The sequence below is a fragment of the Balaenoptera acutorostrata genome, chromosome 10 (genome assembly GCF_949987535.1).
Source record: "Balaenoptera acutorostrata chromosome 10, mBalAcu1.1, whole genome shotgun sequence".
Taxonomy (NCBI): Eukaryota; Metazoa; Chordata; class Mammalia; order Artiodactyla; family Balaenopteridae; genus Balaenoptera; species Balaenoptera acutorostrata.
The window spans coordinates 67,074,336-67,099,137 of record NC_080073.1 but is presented as its reverse complement, the minus strand read 5'-3'; the positions used below and the strand labels follow the sequence as shown (position 1 = coordinate 67,099,137).

Sequence of the window (24,802 nt, the reverse complement as noted above, 5' to 3'; positions counted from 1 at the left end):
CGCGTGCATTAAAAAAAAACACATCAAAATTGGTGAATTTTTGTGTAGCCATTTTAATATTGAAGATGGAAGAAAAAAAGCAACATTTCTGACACAGTATGCATTATTATTTCAAGAAAGGTAAAAACACAACTGAAACACAAAAAAAGATCTGTGCAGTGTATGGAGAAGGTGCTGTGACTGATTGAACGTGTCAAAAGTGGTTTGCAAAGTTTTATGCTGGAGATTTCTCGCTGGACGATGCTCCACAGTCGGGTAGACCAGTTGAAGTTGATAGCGATCAAATCGAGACATTAACTGAGAACAATCAACATTATACCACGGGGGAGATAGCCGACATACTCAAAATGTCCAAATCAAGTGTTGAAAATCATTTGCACCAGTTTGGTTATGTTAATTGCTTTGATGTTTGGGTTCCACATAAGTTAACCGAAAAAAACCTTCTTGACCATATTTCCACATGATTCTCTACCTAAACGTAACTAAAACATTCCGTTTTTAAAACAAATTGTGATGGGCGTTGAAAAGTGGATACTGTACAATAATGTGGAATGGAAGAGATCTTGGGGCAAGCGAAATGAACCACCACCAACCACACCAAAGGCCAGTCTTCATCCAAAGAAGGTGATGTGTATATGGTGGGATTGGAAGGGAGTCCTCTATTATAAGCTCCTTCCAGAAAACCAAACGATTAATTCCAACAAGTACTGCTCCCAGTTAGACCAACTGAAAGCGGCACTCGATGAAAAGCATCCGGAATTAGTCAACAGAAAACGCATAATCTTCCATCAGGATAACGCAAGACTGCATGTTTCTTTGACGACCAGGCAAAAACTGTTACAGCTTGGCTGGGAAGTTCTGATTCATCCACCATATTCACCAGACATTGCACGTTCAGGTTTCTGTTTATTTCGGTCTTTACATAATTCTCTTAATGGAAAAAATTTCAGTTCCCTGGAAGACTGTAAAAGGCACGTAGAACAGTTCTTTGCTCAAAAAGATAAAAAGTTTTGGGAAACCCCAATAAATATGTTTAAAAAAAAAACATGTTTTGGGAAGATGGAATTATGAAGTTGCCTGAAAAATGGCAGAAGGTAGTGGAACAACATGGTGAGTACATTATTCAATAAAGTTCTTGGTAAGAATGAAAAATGTGTCTTTTATTTTTACTTAAAAACCGAAGGAACTTTTTAGCCAACCCAATACTTCCAATCTCAGTAAAACACCCCAAAAGGAAAAAAGACATTTGTGTTTTTTTCCTTTTTAAAAAGTAGCCAGTTACTCAGGTAATTTCTGTCAACTAGACCTCAAGTATTAGAATTGATATTGTATACTTTGAAGTTCAAGAAAGCACTCACCTGCATGTAGTTGAATAATGAAGGGCAGTAGATATTTTATTTGGAATTCTTACTACTAGCTAAGATGGGCTTTTAAATAAAGACTTCTCTGGATTAGGGGCTTTTGACAATACAGACAGAAATTGTAACTGCTTTCATATGATTTTGAGAAAAACAGGTCTATACCAGTAACCTGACGGGACCAAACTTACATATACCCTGAATCAAATCTTATCCCCAAATGTCTGAGCCAAATATCTGTCAGATGTGACCCTGACACCTACCCCAACCTGCGTGCAAGAATCATATGAGAGATAAAAATATTTCTCTCCAATTGCTTGTGGCAGCATTTGAGAGAGAGCTAGGATATGAAAGTTGGACTGTGGAAGATTGTGAAAAAGTAAAATGGTTATAGTGAACTCTGTCTCGGAGAACCTTTGTCTATGAGGAATCTTCCTCTTATCGGCACTAGGGCTTCAAAGAACTGAAATCCATTTTCTTACAAAGGAGGAGCCTCCTCCTAAGAAAACTGCTAAAGCCCAGTTTTAAAAACTGGTAAATATAGGAATATTTCTTTGCTTTTTACCATAGATAATCATTGGTAGAATCACCTTAGATAGAATTCTCCCAAGTAGATCTTCCAAGAATAAAACTTGAAAGAAACATTTAAGAAACAAAACTAGTGTTGATTAGAAGTGATTAATTAGATTAATTAGAAGTGAAAATAAATGCCAATGTATTTCAGTATGACAGCATTATATGATTTACTCTAGACTATAAAAATGCATCTATTTCATTAAGAAAAATGTTTTTATACTTTTCCCAACTGCCTCTGACACAGAGTAAATCACAGATACATGTTGGTGTTGAATGCAGAAATTACTATAATTAAAAGTTTTAAATAAATTATATTGTATTGTCATAATATTAAGTTGATTTATGCCTTTAAAATTTGGAGATTATTTCCTTTTCTGCATTTTTGTTTTCTTTTAAGAAAAGTAAATAATTGAACAGTAACTGCTGAAGAGAACTTTCTCCACTTTGCAGAAGAGAAATGTGAATGATGTCTTCTGTGAACCTCTATGAATCTTTCCTTGTGCCGCCTCCCCTCCGCCAACCCACCGCGGGCCTCCCTCCCTCGTAGCCTGATGGCTCTACTCCCAGGCCCTGTCATTGGAGGCCTGTGGCAAGAGCACAGGTGACACATCTCAGGAGCTGATCTGAGCATGTTTGGGCTGCCTAGGATCAGAGTACAGCATTGGCTTTCCAGATGAGGACAGCCTGCCAGCTCGTCCCACTTGTTCAGGCAGCTTCATTGGTAAATTCATGAAGTACAGTCTAGCTAGTCTTAGCTGGCTGTGGAGTGCAATTATTTCTAAAAATGTAGAAAGGCAATTTAAATAAGAAAAGGTACACACTTCCACTGAAGTAGACCAAAAGCCACATGGGGAAAAGAATAGGAAAAGAAATACGCATGTTGGCAAGAGAAAGGAAAGTAATTCCTTGGCAGATAATTAACAAAAATTAATTTCAAAATATAGCTCGCCTAGGAATCTAGGCCTTTAAATTGGCTTCTGTTGTTTCTATTATTGAATATCTCTAAAGAACTTTTGGAGTACTTATTTTAAATTGTTGTTCATTCTATACAAACTTTTTGAGCCCCTACTGTCTTTAGAAAGTATATTTGCCTTAATTTTTAATGTATTGTACAAAATAACATGGCAGTTGTAATAGAAAACAAGTTACTGCATCCCCCAGGCATTTCCAGGGAAATCTTTCCCTCACCTCTCACCCCCTCTACTCCTAGCAGAGACAGATATAAAAGGCAAAAGCTAAAAAGACATAGCCTGACTCGAAAGCAAAGTGGATGCCTCCATAGATCAGTAACAGAGCAGAATTGCAGAACAGCAGAGGAAAGTTGCAGCCTGCGTGGCCTTGCATGGCTGGTGGCTGGAGCCCTTGGAGTAAGGGGGATGCCAAGTACCCAGTGGAAAGGACACCAGGAGCTGAGACTTTTAGAAAGATACGGGCCAACAAGAGGCACATGAAGAGCTGCTCAACATCACTAATTATTAGAGAAATACAAATCAAAGCTACAATGAGGTAATCACCTCACACCGGTTAGAATGGGCGTCATCAGAAAATCTACAAACTCAGAAAATCTACAAACCACGAATGCTGGAGAGGGTGTGGAGAAAAAGGAACCCTCTTGCACGGTTGTTGGGAATGTAAATTGATACAGCCACTATGGAGAACAGTATGGAGGTTCCTTAAGAAACTAAAAATAGAATTACCCTATCACCCAGCAATCCCACTACTGGGCATATACCCTGAGAAACCATAATTCAAAAAGACAAATGCACCCCAGTGTTCATTGCACCACTGTTTACAATAGCCAGGACATGGAAGCAACCTAAATGCCCATCGACAGACAAATGGATAAAGAAGATGTGGTACATATATACAATGGAATAGTACTCAGCCATAAAATGGAACGAAATTGGGTCATTTGCAGAGACGTGGATGGACATAGAGACTGTCATACAGAGTGAAGTAAGAGAGAGAAAAACAAATATAATTAATGCATATATGTGGAATCTAGAAAAATGGTACAAATGAACTGGTTTGCAAGGCAGAAATAGAGACGCAGCTGTAGAGAACAAATGTATGGACACCAAGGGGGGAAAGTGGTGGTGAGGGTGGTGGTGGTGGGATGAATTGGGAGATTGGGATTGACATATATACACTAATATGTATAAAATAGGTAACTAATAAGAACCTGCTGTATAAAAAAAAGAAAGAAAGATATGGGCCTAGGTAGGGAGAGGAAGCATGCAGTGCACAGTAAAGGATGGGGCTCTATCTACAGTATTCCCTATATTACCTTGAAGCAGGAACCCTAAATTTTCACTCTAAGACCTGGCTCTGGAGAGCCTGGTGAAAGCAGCGTCACAAGTAAGCCCTTCACCAGTTGGAACATGAATTTACTTCAGGTAAAATGAATTTTATAGCATGACCTGACAAAGAACTTAAATATTTTCAGAATGTTCAAAACGTAAATAAAGGAATAACTTCTATTTTAAAAGAACAACAACAACAAAAATCACGGAAGGGCTTCCCTGGTGGTGCAGTGGTTAAGAATACGCCTGCCAATGCAGGGGACACGGGTTCAAGCCCTGGTCCGGGAAGATCCCATATGCCACGGAGCAGCTAAGCCTGTGTGCCACAACTACTGAGCCTGCGCTCTAGAGCCCGCAAGCCACAACTACTGAGCCTGCGAGCCACAACTACTGATGCCTGTGCGCCTAGAGCCCACGCTCCTCAACAAGAGAAGCCACTGCAATGAGAAGCCCACGCACCGCAAGGAAGAGTAGCCCCCGCTCGCTGCAACTAGAGAAAGCCCGCGCGCAGCAACAAAGACCCAACGCAGCCAAAAATAATAAATAAATTTATTTTTAAAAAAAAGAAAGAGAAGATTCAGAATGAGACAGCAATGTAAGCCATGTCAATGTATGAATCTTTTTTATTTTTCAGGCTGGAGTAAAAGGGACATTGGGAAGATTAGTCGGAATTTTTGAGGTAAGTCTGTTAAAATCTTTGGTGCAATTGGTATCATATTAATAACCACATATATCTTTACCACGGGCCATTCAGGCTTCCGTAACAAAATACCAGAAATTGGGTGGCTTATAAACAATAGAAATTGATTTCTCATAGTTCTAGAAACTAGGAAGTCCAAGATCAAGATGCCAGCAGATTCAGTGTCTGGTGAGGACCCACTTCCTGGTTCATAGACAGCGGTTTCTCTCTGTGTTCTCACATGGCAGAAGAGGGAATGTCTCTGGGGTCTCTTTTATAAGAGCACTAATTCGATTCATGAGGGTCTTCTGTCATTACCCCATCACCTCCCACTGTCCCCTACCTCCTAATACTATTACCTTGGTGGTTAGGATTTCAACATATGAATTGGGGGGCGGGGGAGGACATAAACATTGTCCATTGCAGTCTTAATCTAGGAAAGATGCCATCTTTGTTTCACCAAGTTTTCAGAACAGTGCAGCACCAGCAGAGAATAATGTGCGTTCTTTTTTTTTTTTTTTGATTTATTTATTTATTTACGGCTGTGTTGGGTCTCCGTTTCTGTGCGAGGGCTTTCTCCGCTTGCGGAGAGCGGGGGCCACTCTTCATCGCGGTGCGCGGGCCTCTCACTGTTGCGGCCTCTCCCGTTGCGGAGCACAGGCTCCAGACGCGCAGGCTCAGTAGTTGTGTCTCACGGGCCTAGTTGCTCCGCGGCATGTGGGATCTTCCCAGACCAGGGCTCGAACGCGTGTGTCCCCTGCATTGGCAGGCGGATTCTTAACCACTGCGCCACCAGGGAAGCCCGTGCGTTCTTTTTAAAATCCCATAATCTCCTCCAAACAACTAGAATTATTTGTTAGAATTGTTTTTCCCGTGTCTGCCTCGCTTCCTCTCCTCCCAAGATGTGAGTAGGGGTAGATAAGTGTAGAGGAGACAGAGGAGAAGTGGAAGATAAGTAGCTATAGCACAAGAGACAAACAAGGACATAGGCTGGAGTAGAGATTTGGAGAAAGTAGGAAATCAGGGACTAAAGATGAGCAGGGTTAGTAGGAGGAGGGGAGATGTGTGAGATAATCAGCTTGCTCACTTTGATGGGACCCCTGCCCACCACAGTCTCTTCTCTTTCTGGTGTTCTAGCTAGTTAAATTTACTTGGTGCCTTTTTCTCAAGAGGTCCCAAATCCTTTTCTCAGTATTCTTGAGAAGTTGTACTTTGGGCAAAGAGAAGGAAAAAAGAGGGTAAAGCCTTGGCTTTGGAAGCCCAGGCAAAGAGCTCACCCTCAGATTCAAGTGTGGCATGTTTTAAATAGGCCAGCTGGTGCTATTCCATATCTGATTGTAGGACGATAAAAAATGAAAGGAATCCTTGGGTCTGAGCTCTCTGGACATTTACATAATCTCAGCTCTTTAAGGAAAAACTCTTTCTCTGTCCCTCTTTGCCCTTCAGAACCAGGAGAGGAAGCACAGAACGTATGTCTATGTGCTCATTGTCACAGAAGTGCTGGAAGACTGGGAAGACTCAGTTAACATTGGTAAGTTATCCCCAGATGGCCTCCAAAGAGCTCCCCACAACCGGCCCTGGCCGTGCCGTAGGTCATTACCCAGAACCACAAATGAGAGCCTGATAACGAAAAGAAATAACAGAAAGATGTCCATTTTTGAACTTGTGAAAGGTACTATTTTGAAATGTTTAAGAGGAAGCCAGAGTTGGGTACATAGTCAACATTTAGAAATGCGGCCCATAAAAATAAGACCTGTTGATTCTAAAACTAAATTGGATCCTCCCAAGCAGGTATTGATCAAGGCCTCCACAATTCTAGGCCCGCTGCTGGCCACGAACCTCAGGCGGGAGCAGGACCATGGCTGTTCCTTGCAGTGCTTATTCATACTGTTAGAGAAAACTGTCGGTTTGGTTGTGTGAGCCCCTCCCTCCAGAGCTGTATAGTAAGTGTAGAGTGATGGGAGTAGTTTCCAGTTATATTCATGTTACCCTTCAGGTGCACGCGACTTTCTCCCAAGGAGCCATTTTCTTTCATCTCAGATCACTATTGCATGTATATGTCCTTTTTTTTTGTTTTGGCTGTGTTGGGTCTTTGTTGCTGCACATGGGCTTTCTCTAGTTGAGGCAAGTGGAGGCTACTCTTTGTTGCAGTGCATGGGCTTCTCATTGCTGTGGCTTCTCTTGTTGCGGAGCACAGGCTCTAGGTGTGCAGGCTCAGTAGTTGTGGTGCATGAGCTTAGTTACTCTGCGGCATGCGGGATCTTCCCGGACCAGGGATCAAACCCATCCATGTCCTCAGCATTGGCAGGCGGATTCTTAACCACTGTGCCACAAGAGAAGTCTGTATATATGTCTTTTTTTTTTTTTTTTTTAGGAGCTCAAGCTCCAGGTCTACACTGAACTATCTCTCCATACCCTTTTGTTTATTTCTCTGGAGACAGCTATCATGAGTACATCTGAAGGAGGTTGGAAGGATAATCTTGGCAGGTTTTTTTTGTTTTTTAATTTTATAGCTACTTTATTTATTTATTTATTTATTTATTTTTGGCTGTGTTGGGTCTTCGGTTCGTGCGAGGGCTTTCTCTAGTTGCGGCAAGCGGGGGCCACTCTTCATCGCGGTGCGCGGGCCTTTCACTATCGCGGCCCCTCCCGTTGCGGGGCACAGGCTCCAGACGCGCAGGCTCAGTAGTTGTGGCTCACGGGCCCAGCTGCTCCGTGGCATGTGGGATCTTCCCAGACCAGGGCTCGAACCCGTGTCCCCTGCATTAGCAGGCAGATTCTCAACCACTGCGCCACCAGGGAAGCCCTGTATATATGTCTTTTGACCTAAAAATTGAGGTGATTTTAATGGTTGGCTCATGGTTTAATCTTTTAGCTCTGAAGGAAAATATATTCTAGAAAAGTGTAATATTAATTTAACTTCTGTTGTAAATTGGCAAACAGATATAGTATCTGCTTTGCCATCATGCTTCTCACACTGTTGATCTGGACATTTCATAGCCCTTCAGCTTTTAATTGCTTTGTGTTTGGTAAGAATGCAGTAAACTTAAGTATAAATAAATTCAGTAGGGGGATATTAAAAATAGACTCCTTGACAGCCGGTGCTGGGGCCTGAAAAAGAGACAGAGGTGAGTGGTGTGGCTGGCCCTGTCCTCAGAGTACTCTGTCGGGTGGGAGTCACACACTTGTGATGCTAATTTTTAAGGTACCATTGCTCTATTAATATCCAAACAAGCCTTTCACCTGTACTCCCACTGCTGAGAATTGACCCTGATGAAACAATCTGAAATATGGGAATAAGCCTATGAGCCTTCCTTCAGATGAGCCTTTTTCAGATGAAAAATTGAGTCTTAAAATGTACAGGTCAGCAAATGTTAAGTGATCTAAGGTCCATTCATCTGATGGAACGTTAGGCAGCTGTTAAACGCATACTTAGGAAAGCTCTACACCATGGGAAAGTGCTTATGAGATCGTGTTGGTGACTGAAAACAGGGTATAGAATTGTATATACACTAATTAAAACTACTTTAAAACATGAATTTGAAGTGAAAACAAAGATGAGGTACTGGTTTTCACCTAAAGAATTGGCAATGACAAACAAAAGTTAACAGCGCTGGCAGGAGTGTGGTAAGACTGACATTCCAACACACGAAAGCAGGATTGGGGATCGGTACATCCTTCTGGAAAGCTGTTTGATAGTATCACAAGCCCTATAGTGTTCAGATTTTTTTTAAAGTGTAGCATTATTTATAATAACTAAAATTGCAGACTGTTGATGTCCAATGATAGGGAAATGGTTAAGTGAATGACATTACATCCATGCTAGATATTACGATGTAATGCAACCATTAAATGTCATACTTTTACAACAGAGAAGAATGCTTAAGAAACAATGTGAAGCGGAAAAGAAGCAACAACAACAACAGTAATAGTAAAGCAAACTCTTACAGCATGTACTCTGTCCCAGGTATTGTTCAAATGCTTTACATATTAGCTCTCACAACAGACTTGAGAGATAGGCACTATTTATTATCTCTATTTTATAGATGAGGAAAGTGGGGCACAGAGAGGTTCAGTAACTTGCCCAAAGCTGTGCAGCTCATTAGAGCCATTGATGTGATTGGAGCCCAGCATACTAGCTTCAGTGTCCATGTTCCTTACAACAGCACTGCATCAGGGCCTCTGAGGATTCCGAGCACCTTAAAGCATGATCCCAATTATAGTTGCTCAAATAACTGTGTCTTTTTCAAATAAGATGAAAGAAAAGCAAATGCACTAAGGTATTAAGAGTAGTTACTTCTGGTTTATAAGATTACAGGTAATTATCTTATTTATGCTTTCTTCTGTTTTCCCAATTTTAACCAATGATCTTTTGTTATTTTTGTAAGAGAAAAAATAATGGAGGATTTTAAAACATGCATTTGAAAAAATAACTTAAATACACTGAAAAGTTAATAATGATTGTGTTGAGATTATATTTGCCTCTTTTTGAGAAAATATTTTCTTTTTTATAGATATATCACTTTATACAAAAATTTTAAAATAAATAACTGATTACAAGTCAGCCATCCTGGTAATTCTGGAAGCTGATGCTCATGTCTATTTTTTCAGGAGATGGGGATGCTGGTGGGCTTCAGGCACTTATGTACAAGCCGAGGAAGGCTCAGAGGCCCAGGAGCTCAAGAGGAAACCACTAGCAGTGGTTCTCTTTAGAGGGCAGGTTTCACACAATTACTTTCAGCTCTTCAGTTTTCAGGTTTCTTACCTGTTTTCTGCATTAGGCATTTGTGTAATATTTGAAGCATATAAAGTGTGCTTGCATCACCCTTGTAAGAAAAGAAAATAAGGAAAAATAGATTTACATGTTTTTTAAATGTTGATAACCATCATGGTCATTTTGTAATGTGTAGAAATATCAAATCACTATGTTGTACGCCTGGAACTAACATAGTGTTGTAGGTCAGTTATACTTCAATTTAAAAAAGAAAAGAGAAACATTGATAACCATTGTTTCCATGTTTTTTTCTACATTTTCTCAAAAGTTTTAGGGTCAGAAACCTGCTGCTTTCCTTTTGTACTAATTTCTTTTTCTCTCTGCCTCGACAGGAAGGAAGCGGGAATGGTTTAAAATAGAAGATGCCATAAAAGTGCTGCAGTATCACAAACCGGTGCAAGCATCGTATTTTGAAACGTTGAGGCAAGGCTACTCAGCCAACAATGGCACCCCGCTCGTGGCCACCACTTACTCAGTTTCTGCTCAGAGCTCGATGCCAGGCATCAGATGACTGAAGATTTCCTGTAAGAGAAATGGAAATTGGAAACTAGACTGAAGTGCAGGTCTTCCCTCTCACCCTTGCTCTTTCACCTCTCCTCACAGGCCTCCTCTTTCAAATAAGGCATGATGGGCAGCAGAGAAAGGGTTTATTGATAATGTTGCTGTTTGGTGTTAAGTGATGGGGCTTTTTCTTCTCTTTTTATTGAGGGGGTGGGGGGTGGGTGTGTAATTTGTCAGTACTTTTGTGCATGATCTGTCTCTCCCTTTTCACACCCCTACAATTCTCTAAAGAGGCAAACAGCCTTCCCTCTGCCTTGGATTCTGAAGTGTTCCTGTTTGTTTCATCCCAGCCCTGGCCAGATTTTTTTTTTTTATTAAAAGATACCGACGTGAGATGAAATCTTTCAACAGTTTGTCCTGTAATGTGCTGTTAAGTCCAGTAGGTTGGTCACTTTCACTGCAGGATACATTTATCTACACATTATATACTGGGCATATAATATGTAAATAAATGACTTTTAGAAGAGGGATTTAAGTGTTTAATTTTTCAAAGTTTTGTTTTTTAAATTCAGGGTGTTTCTGAAGTGGAGAGCCTCACAATTAATTTACTTTGTTGTTTCTGATGCCAGTGGCTAGGTAAAGTTCCCTGTCCTCCCTCTTTTCCCCAGTCATCGACTGTAGTTATATAGGGTATGGGAAGAGTTTAGCTACCTTCATAGTGCTCCCAGGACTCATGGCCTTCTCATCTTGAAGCTGTGTTTCCATGCCAGGAAAGAAACAGGAAGAAACCTATTTTCTTTTTTATTACCAAGCCAGGAGCAAATGGCCTCAGCTCAGATCTGGAGAAACAATGCTAGAAATTGAATTCCTCCCTACATGTTGACTATAGGGATTTGAACTGGATTCTTGGGATTACTATCTAAAAAACTGGAGCGTCGAGCACTGTTTCTATCCTGCTGGTTTGGAGTTTTTTCCGTAATGCTACTTACCGCCGACAAAGGCCTCTCTCCCTGTGCATCCATGCCTTACACCGTGCTGAACTGGATATTGTCCTTGTGCTCTGAAGCATCCAGCTGTACTTGGCAAGTGCAGCTGTACAGTCCTGTCCCCGTTCTGGGTAACCATGTAACGTTCCTGAAAAGTACACAGGAGGAAAATTCAGATGTTTGCTTGTCTTTGTAATGTTATAGCACTTGTAATTGCACCATGGAGCATGCTCAGAAATATTAAATATGTCTCCCACTGGGATGTGAAAGGTCCATCGTCCGCTGAGAAGTGGTATGGGAGAATGCTTAATCATTTATTAGAACAGCAACATAATGCATTGGCTCCCTGCAAACTGTCTTGTTGGTTTTTGATACAGGTTTGATGCTGGCTTCATTTGCCAATTGTGTTGTTTAGTCGAGAAGTATGCAGAAAAGGGTCTTGAGACCGGGGCTGGGGGTGGGGGGCACTGATCAATCCCTGGCTTGGGACAGGAGTTTGTTGCTATACTCTTAGTGGCATCTCCTTTGTCAAAACATAGCCAAGATGTGAAATTAAAATCGTAGTTCTCTTTATTTAAAAATTCTAATAAATACTCAAACTTTGAAAAGCTTTTGCTCTTCCCTCCCACTAAAAGAAATGTAGTATCTGGTAGGCCTGTGTCATTTAATGTTCAGTGTTTTAGGGGACATCAGTTGATGAACTTAAATTTTTGCTATCTATTCTCGGTTTGCATATTATCTCCCAGTCTTAAAACACAGAGCCAAAAAGCAGTGCCGGCAGTTTCCTTAGGATACCGCTCTACCTCTGGGAAAGGAATCCTGTCCCTAAGTAAGGGTCCCAGTGGATAGAAAGCACCATGGGATTTGAATCTAAATGCCAACTCACTGTTCATGTGTCCTACTTAAAAACGAACACACTGCTGCTTATTACCTGATTTAGAGCATTCTGAGGTTCTGTGCAAATAAATAAAGGGGACAATAAAATAAGTTCAGCTCAGCACTAAATGGAGTCCCCAAAACACAATCTTCGAAATAAATTCTACCTTTATGACATAGATTGAAAGAGCTTTGCAGGAAAACGATTAGTACTCTTGAAATAGGAACTGCATTGTTAATAGTAATTTGTGCAGTTTTGAGTGATCTGAAGATGTTTTCACTGGGCTGGTATAATAATACACTACCCTGCAAAGTCCTGTTTGGACTGTTGTTGGCGTCTTTGGGTCAGGAAAGTGAACTGTGCCAAGAAGTATTTGTCAGTGACATGAATGGATCCCATTAATGCAGTTAACTTGGAGAGGTTGTGCTGATGCTTCCTTAACTGACAAAAGGAGGCTTTGTCCAACACCAGAATTGTTGAAACTGGTGCAGTTATCTGTTGCACTGGGATTCTGGTGAGCAGGGGTTGGTGTTTTTCCCTCACTGGCACCATAAACACCATGGCTATCTCCTGACGTGTAGTCACAGCCCTTTTGTGCTACGTTACTTAAACGTATGGTTGCAGTAACCTTTCTATCTCCCCCAAAGAAAGCAAGGAAAAAGAGAGGAAAGCTCAAAGTTTACCCTACTTGCAGAATATTTCGACAACACTGATTTGCCATTAATTCTGCAAGTACTCGCCTTATTCAGGCTTGGCAGAAACAAGTTCCTGTGTTCAGGGCAGATATAAAGTCTCTTTCTCACAGTGAACAGGCATGTCTTAGATTCTGGTTATTACCAGAGTGCCCATCAGAGTCCTCCATACTCAGGATGGAGAAAGATAGCAATGGCTTTTTTTTTTAATTAAAATTTGTTTTTGGTTTATAAATTGCAGCCCTTGGGGAAACAACAGTGAGATCATGCCATTTTTTTTGGACCAGGACTTTGTGTGAGTGAGTGAGTGTGTGTGTGTGTGTGTGTGTGTGTGTGTGTGTGTGTGTGTAAGAGAGAAAGAGGACTACCAGGAGTCAGCCACGTTAGGTTTTCTGGTAGCCTCTCAGAACAGTGCAGCCCGTGAAAGAGGAGTCCTGTTTTTTCTCATGGTAAACATAACAGGATGGAAAAGTTACTGAATTGACTGTTTTATTTTTACAAGTGTCTGCTGCCCCATCTGCCCTGCGAGGAGAGGGTTCCCTCACTGCTGAGTCTGAGCTGAGGCCATCTGGAGGGATCAGAGAGTGTGGGAGTATCACCCCGCTAAGGCTGAGCAAGGCCTAGAAGGTGGCTTCGCTGCAGGATTTCCGCCCTCTGCATTGCGTTGCCAGTGCTGTGGAAAGCGAGGCACTGGAGGCCTTGCTTACCGCAGCCTCTGGGGAGCAGAGTGGGTCACTGCCCTCTGAGAGTGTTTGCAGTTTTTTGTACACTCTTGCTACATAGTCAAGTTCCTTCATGGCAGAGAAATATTTTCTGTTTCAGTGTTAGGAGTCAGCCCATGTAAAGTCTCTTAGACTTGCTTAGAAGAAAAAAAAAGTCACCTTTTGTTTTTAGAATTCGAGGAGGAAGAAGTTCCCCATAGAACCCCACACTTCCTCCTTCTGCTTCCCCTTTCTCTTCTCCACGTACAGTGCTCATTGGGGGCTTCTTCTAAACCTCTTCAACAGAGGGGAGTAATCGGTCTTCTGATGGACATGGATGTGCGTTTCACACCTTGTACTTAACATATTTGTCATTTCCGTCTAGTGCTGTGTTAATACCTTTGTTGATCTTCCCACCTGATCTTTTTTTCAAAACAGCTTAGCCTGAGCCATATTTTTTTCATTTACAAAAAGGATTTAATAACCACAATGTGATTTTTGTCACAACTGTATGATTTTTAATATTTCTGAAGTGTTCTCTAAGCCCATCCTAGTTGAGAGTGAATTTAGCATTAGAAGAAATACCTGGAGAAATCTCCACAGTGGGATGAATTTTTGCTTAAAGAGAAATGAGAGTTTGATAATATAGCTCCATCCTGGTCCCACCTGCATTTCACATCCACATCTTTACAAAAAATAGGAGACATGCAGGATAGTCAACTCAAGCATTTCTAGGGAGAGGAGATTGTTTAATGGTGATTAAATAATGCAAATGGCTCTTTGAGTTCTTATTCTTGAAGACTCTAAAAGAAGTCAGACCTGAGGCTGTGCAGTTTATACTGCCCAGTTGGGGTGGCGGTCGTTTCTTCTGAGCACTGCTGGGATGGAACCTATTTCCCCAAGGCTCTGCAGCTGTCGACCTTAGTGGCGTCAGCCTTGCTCCATCAGGGCACCCCCCCCTCACTTGAGGTAGGTGGGAAAGCACCCCAGAGTCAGCCTCTGCACTCTGGGGTGAGCTTGCAACAGAGACCACACCATCCAGAAGAGCTGTGTATTCCACGTCACCTGACATGTCACCTAAAGCAGTAAGACATTTGAGATTATCAAGTAAATTGTGAATTGCTAAATACTGCAATCTATAGAATATACTACATCAGGTTGACTTGAGGTCATCACAGGCCCTGGGAACCTGCTTTTAGGCAGACTCTCCTTTGGAAGCCAGGAGCCTTCCACTCCTGTCTCTGAAAAGGCAGCTTCACACTTCGACAATGTTTTTGCATTAGCTTGATAACCTTTCAGGGATGGGTAAAGCCTAATCAAGACATTTAAAAAATGATACCTCTCACCTTCAGAGTAATCCAATAGTTTGTCCTCCTAATCCCCTTAAAAATTAATAAATAAAAAGAGAAATAAAGAATCCCATTTGGAGTTGATTCTAACAGACTCCTTGAGCTGAGGCTGGCAGTCACGTGATTTGATTTTGTGTGTCTGCTACATGAAGCTTTTGAAGTGAAAAGGGCATGTCTCACCCCTAAATCTTTGTTGATAGTGATGATCTGTGAGCCTGAGCTTGTCCTAGAAAATGAGACTGTCCACCTGGCAAGGGGAGCACAAAGGAAAGCCTCCTTAACTCAGAATTGAGCACAGCAGGAGGGCCTCTGCGGAAGAAGGAAGTGCTTTTGGCTGAAAAAGCAAGATTAATATCTAGAAGGTGGCGAGTCATTGCTTCTGTTCCTCCAGCAATTAGGTTGTTTAATTAAATAGGTTTCCTTCAGTTTACATTCCCAGTTCTTAACCCCAAACAGGGGCCACTAGAACAGCAAAAAAAAAGGCATTTAACCCCCTGGAGATAGGCTTTAAAAGATACAAAAGCAGCAGCCTTGTCATTTTCCAGGTTCATCACCATTTTGATGTGCTGCCTGTCCTTCCACCCCCACTGCAGCCAGGCCAGATGTGAAGATTCTATTAACATTTGAGTTGGGGAACATAAATTCTGGTTGTGGAACAATTACCTACTAAATTGCTCACCATCTGTGGACATTATCCATGGGATGCGCCTTTCAGGGAACATTTCAACAATACAGTAAAATCACTCTTCTGGCCTTGAGGCCCCAATCAGGCATTAAGATCAAAATCTTAAGTCTTTGGAACTTCTGGGGAAGAAAGCAAGATACCCATTCCCGATGCTGTGCCTTGAGACTGGACTCCCCTGTCTGTAGAGTGGGGTGGAGTGGCTCACCTTCAGGAAGGCATTTCTCCATTGAGGTTGACTGCAAGTCCTTACAGGAAGTAATACTGATATGAGCCTGCGCACCGCAGACACAAACCTGCCCTTTTGCCTCCTCCCACGTGACTGAGAGCATTTTTTGCTCAGAATCCAAAGGGATTCTCTCCTCCAAAATCCAGTTTGCTTCAGGTGTTTGGTTTCGCCTCTGAGAACGTCACCCTTTCACTCACCCGTTCATGGACGTAGATGTGCTGCTCAGGGCACAGATTCACGAGGGAGTCTAGGGCCCAGCAGTTGCATAGTGTTGCATTTTGTAGTTAGAAAAACAGTTGGTCCACTCTATTATAAAAGAGACACAGTGTGGGGGTGCAGTTTTATAAATGTCAGGTCTGTTTTTATTGTCTCATGGTCTGAAAACATTCAAACTGATTTATAATTGAAGAAAAAGTTGGTGGTTAAAATAAATAAAATGTCAGTTAGTGCATCTATCTTAAAGATAACTACCAGTGTATACCATGTGTTTAAGGAAGTAGGAGCATTTGAGGATGTTGTAAAAGTAAAGCAGGTATCTCTGGCCTACCCAAGTGTTTCAGAGGGAGGACGTGGAAGCCCATTAGTAGCATCTTTATACTTGACTTTGTATAAAGAGTCCAGTCTTTATTTCAAGGACCTTTTTCCCATCCTACCCAATCACCTTGGTAGGGGATGGGCTCTAAGGAAGAAGCAGTGAGGCCCCAGCTCTATTTGCTGAGCTACAGGGTATGATCTCCAAACAGCATAAGGCGTATTTGAGGGGTTTCCTAACTCTGCTCACCTCCACTCCACTCATCTACCATCAGCACCAGAAGGGTTAAACTCCCTGGGACCATTCCAGTTCTGAAACAGATGAACTAGAGGTGCTTCCAAACCCTGTCTTCGTGAGTGTATCACGCAGGTGCAGTCTCCCTTTGGCCAAGTTCAACAGGTGTTTCCAGGGAACCCTTTGGATGGAGGTAAAGTAGCCAAGGTGTATTGAGTTTAACTTTTTCTGAAGGACAAAGTCTTTGTCCCTCTCCCCTCATGTTTTAGCTGAGGCCTAAATGACCAAGTCTCCAGAACTGAGACAGAGAGCCAGGGGCCCCTGTACCCAGGGACCAGTCCCCTGGGGATCTCACAGACTCAAACCAGACTATTCTGATTCCACCGGAACTCCACTGCTGTCCCCTTTCATCAGGACCACCCAGAAAAGCAAACAACTTAGCCTTTCCACCCCTAGGTCACCTGGTTCCTTGGTGACCATTCTGCAGAGTGAGAATGGATCACCTGTTTAGGCAGTGTGCTGTATATTTGTAGAAAGGGTAGAAAGTGGAGTGGCCAATGGGCTGAGTACTCATCCTTGGAGAGGGTAGCAGAATAACCCCAGATGAGCTCAACAAAACCCCAGGGAATCCAAGGAAAGGCGCTCGTGTGGGAGGAGGGGTTGGTTATGGTCCCTTAACCTCTTGGGACCTTCCACAACTGGGGTTTGGAATAACGTCGCCCTTACCCCTATCCAAATGTGCTCCAGGACGTAGGAGCTCCTGACCCAGGGGTGCATGGTCTTGTTTTCCATTTTTTCGTTTGCAAAACAACCTTGCTTGGTATTGTATGGAAAAGCGAGTTTTCCTCCCTGCCCACTTGGAGCCGCCTGCCCAGGCCTGGCTTCTTCCCCAGTCTCTCAGTGCTCTTAGGAGCTGAGGGGAGCAGAATGGGTCCAGAGGAAGTGGAAGGAAACTGAGTTTTCCTGCATCCCTTTCTCTAGGAGGCTGTTCTTAGGCTTCCTTCATACCTCTCTTTCCCGTGGGGGCAGGCGGGTTGTGGAGGAGGGCTGAAAAGAAAGTCCAGGTTTGGGTCTGAGACAGGTGCACAGCAGATGCAAGTCCCCCTTTCCCCCCTTTAATAGCCAGCCAGCCATGTGTAACCATCCCCTTACTAAAGCATCCCCTCATGTGCGCCGGCAGCAGAGGACAGCAAAGCCCTCCCCCATAGTCTAGCTGGAGCTCTGGTACTATCCCTAAAATCCCACCACCCCTATATCCGACTCCTTTTTATAAAAACAAATGCTTAAACCTGTGAGTGTGCTGTTCCTTTCTGTGTTAATCAGTTTCTTTCCACTTGAACTGTGTGGGAGGGAAGGGCATTGGAACTGTAGGTTGTAATATTGTGCCAACCAATAAAAACCAGTATTTCACACACATCCCTGCTTAGTGTCTGGTTTCTTTCTAAAAGTTTTCCTCGAGTCCTTCTCATCAGTCTTCTTTTGATTTTACCACCACCCTCTGCTGGACTCTTGAGAGTTGCCCCAGAGGTCAGAGGTGGCCGCATGGAAGATTTGCTGTTCAGAGAATTCAAGTAAGGAATGAAGTGAAGCCCAGGCAGGTAGTGAGAGTCAGTGCCAGGGAGGCCCCCGCACACACCCAGTGCTTCACTAGGAGCCCAGAGGGGCGTGAGGGGACAGAGGTGAGCCACATCCAGGACAACAAGGGAGCACAACAAGGGGTGCTCTCCTGTGTGGAAGCAGAAGTTGGGCATGGTGGAGTCAGGAAGGGCTGGAGCGGCGTTTTGAAGATGCATGCTGGTAGGACTTGCAGGCAGAGAACAGGCAGGGCATCGCCAGGGCGAGAGCAACATCAAGTGAGCTGTGCCCCTCCGGCCGAAGACAGATGACAAGCATTATGGGCTGAAAAATAAAGCATGATGAGGCCAATTTAGGGAAAGCCCCAAAAGCCAGGCCAAGGAGTTTGGCTGCATACATGTGAAGTGCTCTTGAGCAGGGCAGTCATGTAGAATCAGCCATGTTTGAAGAGGAGGCAGGAGAGGTTGGAAAGGAGCCACCTGGAAACTTGTGATGCCAGGCCTTACGGACTCAAGGAGTGGACCTGGGGATGGAGAGAGGGCTGGAGAAGAAAGAATAAAGAGTGTATCACAATCAGATAAACACGTTCATCCACTGAGGGCCCCTGGCCTCGCTGGGACTCTGGTGGCATCACCATTCAGCCCCAGGGCAAATTCCCAATCAACTGGTCAGAGCACCCTTTCCTCCTAAAATTCTGATTCTGCAGGCCTCCTTTATCCCATGATGATCACCGTCCCTTCCTTTATCAAAGGATTCTTTTGCCAGATTTAGCGTGTGTAATGAGGCTGTGAGCTTATGAACGCCGATGCAAGTGATACATGCAGGAAACCACCAAATGGCCACCTCTAATTGGGATCTGGGGTTCCGGAAACTCTTCGCTCGCCCACATCAGATCATGATGGGCCATTCTAAAGGTGACCCATCCCCATCACATTCACTACATGTTGATTGTTCTTCATTCTCAGGGTAAATGCAAACTTTGGGATTACCTTGCTGCAGCCCAGTCTCCTAATAGTCTGCAGGACTTGTGGCAGGAGGGAGGGCGAGTGGGTGAGAAATCTCAAAAGGCCCCAAAACTTTGAGCATGAGTGACCAGAGGAAATCAGTCCAAAGAACACGAATGCCACTCTGACATTGCTGAAACCAGCACCGGGGACAGTGCTGCGACATGCATTGTACTTCCTACGCCCTTTGTTATTCTGAGGTGGCAGCTTTGACCAACTCAAGCCAGATTGAGTTGGCAGAATTCCTGCCCAAACCCCAGTCAGGCTGGCTCCCATCCTCTCTGGAGACCTGATAACCGTGCTGAAGAAACCCTGTTATTATAAACCATGGACTTGTTTGCTTTGTGGTTTCAGACACATTCGAGGTGTGAAAGGTTTCTTTTATCTCCTTGGTCTTGTGACACCCAGCTAACATCTCAGCATCTGCGATGCAGCCATGAGACTCCATGTTCTATGACCTGAATTCCAGCAATGTGCTCAACCCAGGACATGCAGTCCTCACAGAGGCACCTGCTTGGGTGACAGATGGCATGCAGTGGAAGATAAGACAGCCTGGGTAGGTAAGCCATTGGGGGTGGGGTGAGAGGGGCCGATGGAGAGAGCTTGGGCAGGGGGACCATGGAAGGGTGGAATGAGTAAGGGATTCAGAAAAGGGAGGGAGGATAGGGCAGGCTGCCTGCTATAATAGAAGGTGTGAACATTGGAATTAGACCAGGGTTCAGGTCTCCGCTCAGCCATTGACAAGCTCTGTGATCTTGGGCAAGTTACCATCTGTGTTCCTTCCTATTCGTTGGGGGAGAAGTCTACTTTGTGGGGTCGTCATGAGCGTTAAATAAGTGAAGGAGTGTATGTGATGCCAGAGTTGGTGTGTGATCATTAAATTGTGGCTGTGAGTGAACACCTGTTTGGGAAATGCCAAGGACTGTGCTGAGTTCACTAAATAAGTCACAACAGACACAATCACAATGCAAAGTGACAAATGCAATAAAAAGAAGGCAGAGAGGGCTTCCCTGGTGGCGCAGTGGTTGAGAATCTGCCTGCTAATGCAGGGGACACGGGTTCGAGCCCTGGTCTGGGAAGATCCCACATGCCACGGAGCAGCTGGGCCCGTGAGCCACAATTGCTGAGCCTGCGCGTCTGGAGCCTGTGCCCCGTGACGGGAGGGGCCGCGATAGAGAAAGGCCCGCGCACCGCGATGAAGAGCGGTCCCCGCACCGCGATGAAGAGTGGCCCCCGCTTGCCGCAACTGGAGAAAGCCCTCGCACGAACCGAAGACCCAACACAGCCAAAAATAAATAAATAAATAAATAAATAAGAAAATCCTAAAAAAAAAAAAAAAAAAAGAAGGCAGAGAGAGTGACTAACTCCATCCCAGTGGAGCCACCATCTGAGAGGATTCATGAAGGGTGACGGAATTCTCGATCAAGGGGACAGCATGTGCAAGGGCGCTGTGCTCGGGTAACAGCGAGTTTGTAGGGGCTGGAACGTGATAGCCATGATGGGGAGGGAGGAGGGAGAGCCAGGAGGTGCCACGGGAAAGGTCAGCTGGGGTCAGGTGGCTTGGCTGGCTGTTTGAACTTTACTCCGCATGACTGGGAAGCCAACAAAGGTTTTAAAACAGCAGTGACTACATCAGGTTGGGCATTTGGGGAAGATGATACTACTCTCTACTGAGCGCTCCTGGGTTGTTGTTCCAGGCCTTTATGCCAGGTGATGTGTTCATTGCTTTACAATTTCATCTTTGCCATCCTTGTGACACATAGGACCTTTGGTCATCACCTTCGTGATGGTAAAGGAAATGGCAGCCTAGGGAAGCAAACTACTTTTTAAAAGAATTGGAGAAACTAATTCTAAAAATCACAAGGTAGAGTGCCAAGGATGTCTAAGACAGTTTTGAAAAACTACAAGGAAAAACACAGGACTACAGGGAAGTCCTGTGTTCTATCAGTATCAAGACTTTAAAGATAAAGTAACTGAAGCAATGTGATAAATGGGAATAGCTAGATAGAGAAGTGAATTAGGAAACTGAATAGAACAGGGGACCAAGAAACAGACCTATGCGTATGTGGGAATATGGTAAGAGCCAGAGGAGACATGCACCCAAGTGGGGAAAGGATTGGTCCTTCAGTAAATGGTGTTGGAACAATTGGCTAGACAAATGGAAAAAAATAAATTTAGATCCCTACCTCACACCATACAATGAAAATAAACTCACAAATGTGTAAAATGAGTCATAAAGCTTTTAGAAGAAAATACAGAAGTTAAGTAATACATCCAAGGTCACACAGGTAATAAATGGAAGAACTGTAGTCAAACCCAAGGGGTCTGACTCCAGAACCTGCCTTCTCACCCACTTAGTAGTATTCTCTCCTGGTCACTTTAGAGTGTAAGATGGACCAGAGCAAGCAGAAACTGAAGTCAGGGAGGGAGGTGGTGAATGAATTTGCATCTGGTCCCCAAACACCTGACATGAAGGGTTGCTGAAGAGGCAGAGGGAGAGACTTCCCCATGTAATCACCATCACTCAGCCAACAGGTTGGGCACTGATGGTGTGCCAGCACACTGCCAGGTGTCTGTGAGAGAGGTCATCAGGAACTCCACGAATATGTATTGAGAGTGTATGGGTAGCCATGACACTTAAGTAGGTGTGAAGAGGATAAAAATAAGCGAACAGTGGTTCCCTTATAAGGGAATCATTACGTGGTAGGCCTGGAAGGATTTTAGGGATCATCTAATCCTCTCATTTTACAGATTGGGAAATAGGCACAGTGAGAAGGGATTTTTCACCAGTATTCGAGTTTGGAACCCTGAGCAAAGAATACATATCTCTGGCCATGCTGTAAATAGCCAGCTCTTCTGGCTCTGTGGACATGAAAGTATATTTTTTAATGGTTATCCCATTCTTGGCCACCAAACTCTATCTAAGCCGGTGCCAAGTCTAAACCCACGTCCATCACTTCATCACTCACTCACTTACCGTTATTTACCTGGTATTTCTTGTCCCCACCTCCTCCCCCTGCAGCCCCCCTACAGAATCCCAATCCTGAATTCACCCCTCCTATACAAGAGCTGAGCCTGCCCAGAGAAAACCATGTCCTGTGGGGTCACTATGGGTTTATGTGTCCCCTCTAGTGGGCCTCCAGTGCCGCCCATCAATGGCTAGTGACTGGCACACTGACAAATCCAAAGGCCACTTATCTTCTCCCTGACTTCACTGACCCCTCCCTGCCACCTGCCCCCACCCCAGTCCAGTGTCCTGGCTACACTTCTGGTTCTCCTCCTACCCATAGCTTTCAGAGTAAAGTTCTAATACCCTAGAGTAGTACCCAATATCTTTTGTGATTTGGCCCCTGCCCACCTCTGCAGACTCATTTCTTGCCACCCACCTTGCCCTTCTTTTCCCCTGGCCTCTTAGAACATTTTGCCGTTCTTCAAAGGTACCATGTACCATTGCACTGCTTCACAATTCACATGTGCTGTGCTATTCTTTGGGAAAGATGTCCAAGATCCTCTTCCCTAGGAGGAGCTGAGTGACTCCTGTGCATGCCCCCATTCTGAAGGCAGGGAGAATATCTCTGTTCTTTGCATCCAGCTGAGTGGTTCAGAGCAGGTACCTAGGAAATGCAGGTTGGAGGAAGCAAAGAGCCATGGCATTTGGGGATGTCCACAGCACAAAGAATGTCTGCCTAATGTCACTCTGTTCTCTCAACAACACACACACACACACACCTTCACTTTCCCCCAGACCTGGAAGCAAATGTAGAACTACCCTCAGGGATGGGGAGAGAGAAGTTTGGAACAGGTGGAGGTGGGGGTAGTTAAGGGTGATATTCAACCAGCGTGGTGCCCACCAACAAATCAGAACAAACACCCTATTGAAGCCTGTCCTCTGAGACCCCTTCCCCAGCTTCCTCTTCTTGCCTTGAACTTGGGAGTTAGAGGGAAAGCGGGGAGGAAACCCGCAGTTCCTGCTACTCCCCTTATCTCTCAGCCCAGGATCCTGTGAACTTTCCCAGTTGGAGGGCAGGAGCTAAATGGAAGGCTGGTCACTTTCAGCACAGCCTGTGTCTGAGACAGGCAAGGAAAGCCAAGTTAGGATTGAGACTGGAGAAGGGAGGGGTGGTTATGGGGATTTGCAGTTTGGGGGGTGGAGTCAAGGGGAATTTGTTTTACTTGGAAGGAACTTGATCTGAGGAAATTGAGTGGACCGATTATAACAGCTAATATTTGACTGTGCTTTCCAGTTTACCAAGTACTCTCCCATCAGTTCAGACAATTCCTTGAACACTTACTGCCTGTACAAGGCTAAGGGCTAAGGGCCAGGACACTGACCTTCACATCTACCCTGAGAGGCAGGTACTTTGATCCCCAGCTCACTGTTGATGGAGCTGGAGCCTGGAGGAGACTAAAGGACAAGGGAAAGTAGATTGGGTGTGGGTAAGATTTAGAAGGTGAAGGAAAGCTGCGGGGAAGCAAATACCTTGAAGTCAGGCCTCTGGTGCTGTCAGGGGCTGGCCAGTAGGGACCCCAAAGTGGAGGGAGCCCCAAACCTCCACTCCTCAGGCTGCCAGTGATGTCACAATGGCAGGTGCGGGAACTGTGGGGTCCCTCTCCGCCTCAACCCCACTGATCTTTCTCCCGGAATGGGGTGAGGGCCGGCTTCACTAGGCAGTGTCTCAGAAGCTTGTTTTCCACTCCTTCCAGAGCAGCCCTCTGCTCCGCCCTCCGTAAAGAGGCCAATGGGCTTCTGGAAGGTGCGGAAGAACAGCGGAAGTAAAGGTATGGAGGTGGGAAAATGGGATGTATGCAGAAAACCAGGTAACTACACAGAAATAAGTGAGCCAATGTAAGAAAGAGCCAGGGGACTTCCCTCATGGCGCAGTGGTTGAGAATCTGCCTGCCAATGCAGGGGACACGGGTTCGGGCCCTGGTGTGGGAAGATCCCACATGCCGCGGAGCAACTGGGCCCGTGAACCACAACTGCTGAGCCTGCGCGTCTGGAGCCTGTGCTCTGCAACAAGAGAGGCCGCGATAATGAGAGGCCCGCGCACCGCGATGAAGAGTGGCCCCCGCTTGCCGCAACTGGAGAAAACCCTCGCACAGAAACGAAGACCCAACGCAGCCAAAAATAAATAAGTAAATAAATAAAAAATAAAAATAAAGGAATTCCTTTAAAAAAAAAAAAAAGAAAGAAAGAGCCAGGAAGAAAATACCCTCTGAAAGTGAGATTATGAGTAATTTAATTTTCTTCTTTGTGACTTTGTATATTTTCCAACTCTTGGTAGTAATTTGTTTTTGCAATAAAAAAAATCAGATTGTTTTGTAATCCCTTACGTTTATGGAGCATGTTATTATTTACCTAATGCTTAAGCCCATAATTTTTTTTTTTTTTTTTTTTTTTTTTTTTTGGCCATGCCACGCGCAGCTTGCGGGATCTTAGTTCCCCGAACAGGGATTGAACCCAGCCCTTGGCAGTGAAAGCGCGGAGTCCTAACCACTGGATCTCCAGGGAATCCCCCATAAATGTAATTTCTTTCAATCAACAATAATCTTATTTATGAGGTGGGCATTATTAGTTACATTTTGGAGTCAAGGACTCAGGTTCCAAGGTGTTGAGTGACTTAGTTGAAGCCACAAGAATAGCCAGTAGTGGGGTCAGGGCACTTTGGGCCAGCCTGGCAAGGTTGAGCCTGGGCAATGTGATGGTGGCCAACAAGATTCTGCTATAGTTTTGGTTCCTTTTTCTTTGT

General features: G+C 44.2%; 1 protein-coding gene across 1 annotated transcript in view; it reads left to right on the top strand.

The window, feature by feature from the left end:
* The window catches only part of NUDT3 (nudix hydrolase 3), a 127,157-nt gene extending 109,268 nt beyond the window's left edge, over window positions 1–17,889 (top strand). Inside the window, exons 3-5 of the mRNA XM_057554459.1 lie at window positions 4,872–4,916; window positions 6,363–6,447; window positions 10,023–17,889. Coding sequence (XP_057410442.1) covers window positions 4,872–4,916; window positions 6,363–6,447; window positions 10,023–10,201 — 309 coding nt within the window. The 3' untranslated portion in view covers window positions 10,202–17,889. The remainder of the gene's footprint in view (window positions 1–4,871; window positions 4,917–6,362; window positions 6,448–10,022) is intronic.
* Window positions 17,890–24,802: the final 6,913 nt, after the last annotated feature.